Below are 8634 nucleotides of genomic sequence, written 5' to 3' on the forward strand. Positions count from 1 at the left end.
AAATAAAATATATTTAAGTAAAATCTACAGTCCTCCTCAATCAAGGATTCCATCTCCAGCCCTACCATCATTTTTAACCTATCCCTCTGTAGACCTTCTCGTTTTAGTCATCATTTTCATGGTACAGCAGCCAAAAATATACATAATCTATTTTGTGCAGATGTAGCATAGCATTATTTAAATGAAAATTATGATTCCAGTTATCGCCAATGCCTTAAATTCACCCTACATTATACTAAGCTTTTATGAAAAAAAGCATGCTGTATTTCAGATCATTTACTCAAAACACATTTTTTTCCCTTGACTCACAAAAACCTATTTAATATTTTTCAATTTATTCTTAACAATCTTGCTGCCCATTCTTATCGGCATAATTTTTCTCTGAATCCCAAGTTTTGGGAGTTTTCACCATATATCAAAATTGTTTATAAAGGCTGCGTAGAGTAGCTCACATCTGCTAATTCCAGCACTTTGGGGGCCGACGTGCGTGGATCACTTGGAGCTGGGAGTTTGAGACCAGCCCGGCAAATATGGTGAAACCCTGACTCTAATAAAAATACAAAACAATGAGCCAGGCGCAGTGGCTCACGCTGCAACTCCAGATACTCCGCAAGCTGAGGTGGGAATTGCTTGACTCCGGGAGGCGGAGGTTGCAGTGACACGAGGTCACGCCACTGCACTCGAGCGTGGACGACCTTGTCTCAAAAAAAAGAAAAAAGAGTTGTTTATAAACACTAGAAATGGCTCCAATAGGAGTTCCTCAAGTACTCTAATGCTTGTTGTTGTTGTTGTTGTTAGAGACAGTCTCACTCTGTTGCCCAGACTGGAGTGCAGTGGCGCGATCTCTGCTCACTGCAACCTCTGCCTCCCAAGTTAAAGCAATTCTCCTGCCTCAGCCTCCCAAGTAGCTGAGACTTACTGGTGGGAGCCACTACGCCCCACTAATTTTTGTATTTTTAGCACTCTGATGTTTCAAATGTAAAATCTTTACATTTTCTTCTCCCCACTCTTTTTATCTCTAGTCTCACTCAGAAGTAAACTTAAAAATTAACCCCAGGCTGGATGTGGTAGCTCACGCCTATAATCCCACAGCATTTTGGGAGCCTGTGGCAGGAGGATCACTTGAAGCCAGGAGTTCAAGATCAGCCTGGGCAACAAAGTGACATGCCATCTCTATACACACACAAAAAGTTGACCCCTTTAAAACATCATGTAATGTTTATGAGTTTCATAGGACAGAAGGCACTCTAAGTTATGCTTTCGATAATCAGAGCTATATTATTTGAAGTTTCACAGCATGCTTGGGGAAAATAACAGTTAATATTTCCCTTTTCAATAACTGAAACCCCAAATTATAAATCATTATAAAAATAATACCTATATGGTCCCACAACTCTACATCCCGTCATGAATGAATAATAGTAATTTCTAAAGACAAAAAAAATGTTAAGAAGTGAAGCACTGTTAAGTCAGAAAGGGTATTTTGCTTCTGGGTAAGAAGTAGATGGGCATAACTCTACTAGATAGGTAAGGTTCAACGGACTAGAAGGGTATTCGCATTTACCCACCACCTTCAATTCCCTAATGACTTACTTTTTTTTTTGAAAAGATGAAAGCTGAAAAAAGTTAGGTTTGGTGTAGGTTACACCATGGATGTTGGTGCCTCCTACTGGTCCTAACAAAAATATAAGTGGTACCAGCAGGCACTACTTCACATACCAATGTGAAGTAAAAATTCCTTTTCATCGGTGGTCAAGTATGGAAAAATTATGAAGGTCCTCATTAAATCCACATTTTTTAACCCACTAAATTATCCTTATAAAAATTCAGATAAACTGTCATAAACGCAACTGCACTGCCTCAAGGACCTAAAAATTGTTTTCCTAATCAACTGGATGGCATAATCAGGTAACAGCAGAAGCAGGCTATAGTCTAGCGAATTTCTGGGAGTCAAAATATGCTACTTTGATGATTATTAAACACTGAAAACTTTCACAATACTAATTCCAGGTAAGTTGGTGAGGTTAAAAATGACTCAACTAAAAATAAGGGTTCAATTAAAACATCCCACAGAGGTCTACTGTAAATAATAGCTGCAACCAAATTCTGTTACCTCAAGACTTGAAGTCCCAAAGATTTCCCACACTAAGTGGCTAATAAGAAATGTTTATGAGTTATTCTTACTACAGAGATGAGACTTCATGAGAACCTAGCAGAGATGCAAAGACTTACATAAGACACATGGTACTATGTAGTAGGAGATATAAAGATGAGTAAGACAAGGCTTTTGCTTTCAGGTATGACAGTCCACAGCACACAGTGTAAACTGCTTCATTAATTAAAGGGCAAAACATGAAGATATAAGAGAAAAGAGAGTAGGCATAGGCTGGTTTACCAGAAAGATGAGATCAATCTTGGACCCATTGCTTCACAAATAGGCCTTCTTTGTTATCACATTATCTGCTTAGTTAGAAGCAGTTTCCAAACTCTTACTAATCCAAATAAATGACCAAATTCCCCACTAAATCTGTAGTTAGAATGTTTTAAAGTAACGAGGTAGAAGGGAGAGGAGGGGGGTACCAGACCTCTTTGAGGATCTAATGAAAATTCTGCATATACACTATGGGGCTAGGGCAGAATGGAAGAAAAATAAAGCCCTATAAGCACCTTCAACAAAATATTTTGTTTAATATCAGAGGATTCACAGCTTATCCAGACCCCAAGTTAACAATCTCTATTTAAAAGAAACATTTTTTTTTTCAAATTAATAAGGAAAGATTACCTTGAAAACTAAATATTTTGAAAGGCAAGGAAAAAGCGGTAAATTGCCTCTAGAAAGGGTGGTTTTCCAGTATGAAGTTTTCATCTTGTTAAAACTTAATTCGAGGTGGTGGGAATATGGATTATTTTTCTATACTTTTCTGTATTTCTTGTTTTCTTTTTTAGTGAATTTTTCAGAAGAAATGGAAAGAAAACTTGGGGTGACCAACTTGTCTTCAATGGCTGTCCAACTGCCGAAAAGCATCTTCCCTTATACAAGCTGAATTTGCCAATATCTGAAATATGGTACTCAACACTATACAGCATGACAGAGTGTATGAATGAAAGAATAAATGAATGAATGAGAAGGCTTAGAATCTAACAGTCCCAGGTTCAATCCCATTCTGACATTTATTAGCTATGTGACCCTGATGAGGTTGCCTAAAATCCTTCTACGCCAGTATGTTTACCTGTAAAATGAATCTTCCCTGCCAACACTTGAATACTTCTGAAACTCACACGTTATTCAAGATGTACATTTAACCACTTAAGCTCACTCTCATATCTCCCCAAACTTATAATATTTATTCACTGGTGCATTTTTAAATTGAGGTGTCTTACAACAGTTTTGTTCACCATTGCTCACCCAGTATAGCACAATACCTAGCACATAGTAGGAACTCCAAACATTTATTGATTAATGAAAGAAATATAGCAGCACCTACTTCATAGGGTTATGGCGAGAATAAAATGAGAATACGTGAAAACTGTATTAACTCATTTAACTCTCATAACAATGTTATAAAGTAGAATCTACTATCATTATCATTTATACCCTTTAAATGAGGAAGTTGCAGTAGAGATTTAAAAACTTGACCAAGGTCACAAAGCTAGTAAATAGTGGATCAAGGATTTAAATCCAAGCTCCAGAACCCATACCTTTAACCTTTACCTAGCCTTCACAAACAGTAGGTACTGAAGAAGTATTCATTTTTATTTACTCATTAAAAATTTTAGGAGGCTTAAGGTACTTACCAGGCATTCAACAATCAATTCGTATTAGTTTAACTGGCTTTCCCCTTAATACTTACAGAAGATCATCATCGCTAAGAAAAGGAATTAAGAAATTAGAAAATGTTGAAATCTAAACTTCAGCTATTCAGAAGCCCTGGGAAAGATCCAAGGGAAGAATTTCTATTCCTTCTCTTCTTTTCCTAAATGAATGCTGAATCCTCCCTAAGTACTAGTTATTCACTAAAAATGTTTTGTTTTTTTCTAGTACTATGCTTAAGCAGGAGAGAAGACAAGATAAATTATAATTAAGACAGACTACTGCTTCAAAGATCTTAACATCTAGTTTACAAATACTGCTACATCAATTAAGAGATGAAACAAGCAAGCTTCTCTGGGCTAATCTAGGATTCTAGGCATCACAAAAGAGGAATTTAGATAGCACTTTTCCAATTAAAAAAAAAAAATTTCCAAATGCAGCTGAACACAGCCTAATTCTGAAATATTTTTTCTCTTTCCCTCATTTTCAACTCTCATTTTCTGTCTGTAAACAGATCCTCCCTGGCCTTGTAAATCCTTTCAATACTAAGTCAGTACTAATTCATTTATTGGCTCCCTTTGTCTAAAATTTCTTCACTAGGTTTATCTCTTGATTTAGTCACAGGTTACTTACAAAAATAGATGAAATTCTGATCAACTCCTACTGTATTTATACTTTAAGCATCTTCAACAAAAATATTTTCCCCCTTTGAATTCTGCTTTAGAAAATAAATACTAAGATCGCAGTGTGCAGTGGCTCATGCCTGTAATCTCAGCACTCTGGGAGGCTGAGGCCAGCGGATCACCTGAGGTCAGGAGTTCAAGACTAACCCAGCCAACACGGTAAAACCCTGTCTCTACTAAAAAGACAAAAATTAGCCAGGCGTGGTGGCAGATGCCTGTAATTCCAGCTACTCGGGAAGCTGAGGCAGAATTGCTTGAACCTGGGAGGTGGAAGTTGCAGTGAGCCGAGATGAGACCGTTGCACTCCAGCCTGGGCAACAAGAGCAAAACTCCGTCTCCAAAAAAAAAATACTAAGATCATTCAGTCATATTCAAAAATGCATTTAACAGAATGCAATGTTATTTCTGAAATAAAATATCAACTCTTGAAATTATAAGATTTTTTTCTTGTAATAGTCAAAAGCAATTTAATTAATTTTGTCCACTAATTTGAAAGAGCATCATGGCTTTTATGTTAGAAAATACATTTGTATTTTCCATATTGGTCAGTCACTCACTGAAAACCAAGAAAATTATGCGTTTTCAATTTTACATCTAAGATTTTGTGTCAAATAGAGGGGGAGAGGGAGGCAGGAAGCTCTTGGTCTTATTTGTTTCCAGGTATACCCAAAGTTATGCAAATTATCTAAGACATGATTAACCTATTCTGAAATACTTTTAAGTAAAATCCTTTTCTCAATAACCTACTCCAATGTCTAGGAATTATATTCTTAGTATTCAACACTTAAATGAAGCTCTTATTTAAATTGATTCTCGTTTCCTTCCATTTTTCCCCTTTGGGCAGATACAGAGATTATTCAGATAGCACTTCTTTATAGCAAAGCTATATATTTTTGTTAAATTAAAGTTATCCTTTCAGGTTAAATACCACAAAATCATAACCTTTCATATTCCTTCTTAATCTTTTGATGATTTTTACTGGAAGGATAATTTTAAAGATCATTTTATCTACTTTTTTTTTTTATTGTGTAGCCTATAACAGAATGAATTAGAGAAAAGACAACATTGTGATTTTAGCCACAAGACTTCCTAGCTCCAGAAAGTTAGGCTTCTGCTGACATGTCAGTAAAATGGTAATTAAAAGAAAAACATTACACAACTCACTCCATTTAGCTTACAGTTTTATTTGTCTTTACTTTGGTCAAAAGATGAAAATGGGGCAGAGACAACCTGTACACCTTTTTGTCTGCTCATCCCTCATCTGCATAAATTTTTTTAATGGGTACACTTTTTTTTTTTTTTTTTTTTTGAGACAGAGTCTCGCTCTTGTTGCCCAGGCTGGAGTGCAATGGTGCAATCTCGGCTCACTGCAACCTCTGCCTCCCGGGTTCAAGCAATTCTTCCACCTCAGCCTCCCAAGTAGCTGAGATTACAGGCATCTGCCACCATGCCTGGTTAAGTTTTTTGTATTTTTAGTAGAGATGGGGTTTCATCATGTTGGCTAGGCTGGTCTCGAACTCCTGACCTCCTCGGTGTTCTGCCCGCCTCGGTCTCCCAAAGTGCTGGGATTACAGGCGTGAGCTACCGCGCCCGTCCAATGGGTACACTTTCTTACACGTATTTCTCCTGACTCATCTTCATAACAAATGACAAACCCATTGTTTAATACCATGTAAGATAGGATAAGGTATGTTAAAAACATAGAAATACTACCGTAGTTGGTCAAAGTCAACATAATCATTCCTATATTATAAAAGGAAAACAAACCTGACCCACAAAATAAACATACCTACAAACTTACAGCCATTCTTCATGATTTAAGTAATTCCTAAAAGTTCTGCTTATTAGGCTGTATTCCAATGTTCAAAACTACCTAGGTATGTGAAGTCTGCAGCAGAATATCCCAGTGAGTAGTGCATTCAACTATCATAACCTGGCTCTAAACCAGAGCTTAATATTTTCAGGACAATTTAAAATTTTAACTAATGGTATTCTGCCTATAGCTGCATGATTGTGTTACCTTGCCATTCAGTAACTATTTTTCTGAATGATGTCAGAAGGGTGATAAAAGGAAATAAATTATCATTAAAAAGTGTACAGGTCTGAGCCATTAGAAAACTTTGATTTCTACTTTTGCTACTACCCACTACAACCACCTTCGTCTAAACCTTGTTTTCCTCCTTTTTAAAATAAAGGGTTGACTTATCTGTAAAATGTTTCTCACCTTTGAGAAGAATCATACAATTGAATGATTCTACGTACCATAACAAATTTTATTAGGGATAAGGATCCCATCACATCTTTCTCTTCCTTGTTTCACATGCAGCCAGAGCAACACACTATCCTAAACATCCAAGTAGGCCAATATAAGTCTATCAATACAAACCTATTCTCAGAATCCAACAGGCTAAAAGGGAATAGAAACAAGGAGGGGCATACTTTTGTCATACATACTTGAACACTTAATATCTCTACCTATGTAACTTCATCCAGTCTGAGATAAAAGAGAGTCTGGTCTTCTACAAATAGACATGTGTCAAATCCTTTAAAAGGTACTTCTCTGTTTCAGCAGAGACCAGGATTCAAGAAACCCAATTTTCAGAAAACCAGACTTGCATCAAAATAAGTTCCATGTTTGTGGAACAGAATAAATAGTAAGTGGTAGTTCTAGATGAATCAGTTGGTCTCCTCTTAGACCTAAGTTTAAAATCAGTCTTCAAAGCTGTTTTTCCTCTGCTGATAAAGATTTCCCTCTCCAGATAAAGACTTTTCTAGATTCTATTTCAGGAAGGAGACAAGAGAGTGATAAAAGAGCTAATAACTAGTAAAGCTAACTCTCAGTTGGTTGTCAGTATGGTATGTTTTACTGAGCCTTGGGTTGTAAGGGCTTCTGTGAGGAATAAGGTCCTGCAACGCCGCCTGTCTGTGGACCCAAGAAAAATTACAAAGTTATTATGAAACCAGATCACTAGGACAAACCGAGAGGCCTTCCTATTCCAACTCACCACAACCAGGCCTGGCTCCAAAGCCGACTCTTTGGCTGTCCCATATTATGGGACAACAGGTCCTAGCTTAATTCTAATTCACTAAGGAGACATCTGAAGACAGGTATGTATGTACGTGTAAGGATCAAATATATTTTTCATCCACTTACAAATGTATATGGTCATTTATAATTATTTAAAGTTACTGATAAATGTATACAAATACAGCATAAGCTCATCGAAAATCCTTGGGAGATCGAGGAAGTGAAGTTACTTCAGCAGCCAGGATAGTTACGAAAAACCCTGCAGAACAGTATGGAAAAGTACAGCTTCTCACGTGTCCCTCACATACACAAACACTTAGCTCTGAGTCCATTACAACCTTACGTCCCCCTCAAACTGCTCCCCTCCACCTCACAACTGGGAGAAGTTGATCAACCTCCTAGTTGGTCCCCAAGAGACTCATCTACCTATTATTTTACTCCTCCCGCTTTGATCCCGATCCCGTCCCAGACTAAGGTGGCCCTACTGGCCCCAGGCAGATCACCCCCCCCACCCCCCGGCGTGCAAACAGGGAATCTAACCAATTCTCTCCATCCTTAACCATGTGAGCCATGCCATGATAACAGGCTGTTCACCAACTCTGTGAACTCCGTAGTCCTCCCACCCCCACGTGTCAGCTACCCTCCCCCACATTCCCACACCTCACGATTTAGGCCGAGGGAAGAAAGGGTGCAGTCGAAAGCCTGGCCCCTAAGAGATCAACCCACTGGAATCTGTCCCACTGAAAGTCCCCTCCCACCTTCGGCCCCTATCCCTTACAGTCCCTTCCTCCCTCCTTCCTTTGAAACCAGGCCCTTGCCTCAGAAACCTCCTCTTCCTCGTCGTCGTCTTCCTCTTCTTCCTCGCTGTTGTTACTGCTGGTGCCGCCGCCGCCACCTCCGCCTCCACCGCCGCCTCCACCGCCGCCGCTGTTGTCGCTGTCGCTGCTGCTTTCGCTGCTGCTAGGGGGTCGGCAAGTCCGGTTACGCTTGGCCTTGTGGTGCTGCTGCTGCGGCGGCTTCTTCTTCAGGAGCAGGTCGCAGACTCGCACCATCCCACGAGGAGACGAGGCCGAGCGAGCTCCGCTGCTGCCGCCAACGCCGCCGCCGACCTC

At 38.9% G+C, this 8634-nt stretch overlaps 1 protein-coding gene across 3 annotated transcripts in view; it reads right to left on the reverse strand.

Annotated features, from left to right (window-relative positions):
• ANKRD17 (ankyrin repeat domain 17) overlaps positions 1-8634 on the reverse strand; it is a 184657-nt gene that overhangs the window by 175770 nt on the left and 253 nt on the right. For 2 of the 3 annotated variants that reach the window (XM_011927144.1, XM_011927141.1), the window contains exon 1: positions 8341-8634. In XM_011927144.1, coding sequence (XP_011782534.1) covers positions 8341-8574 — 234 coding nt within the window. In that variant the 5' untranslated portion in view covers positions 8575-8634. The remainder of the gene's footprint in view (positions 1-8340) is intronic. The other variant, XM_011927143.1, reaches the window with a different exon arrangement.

The sequence above is a fragment of the Colobus angolensis genome, unplaced genomic scaffold (genome assembly GCF_000951035.1).
Source record: "Colobus angolensis palliatus isolate OR3802 unplaced genomic scaffold, Cang.pa_1.0 Scaffold70, whole genome shotgun sequence".
Classification (NCBI taxonomy): Eukaryota; Metazoa; Chordata; class Mammalia; order Primates; family Cercopithecidae; genus Colobus; species Colobus angolensis.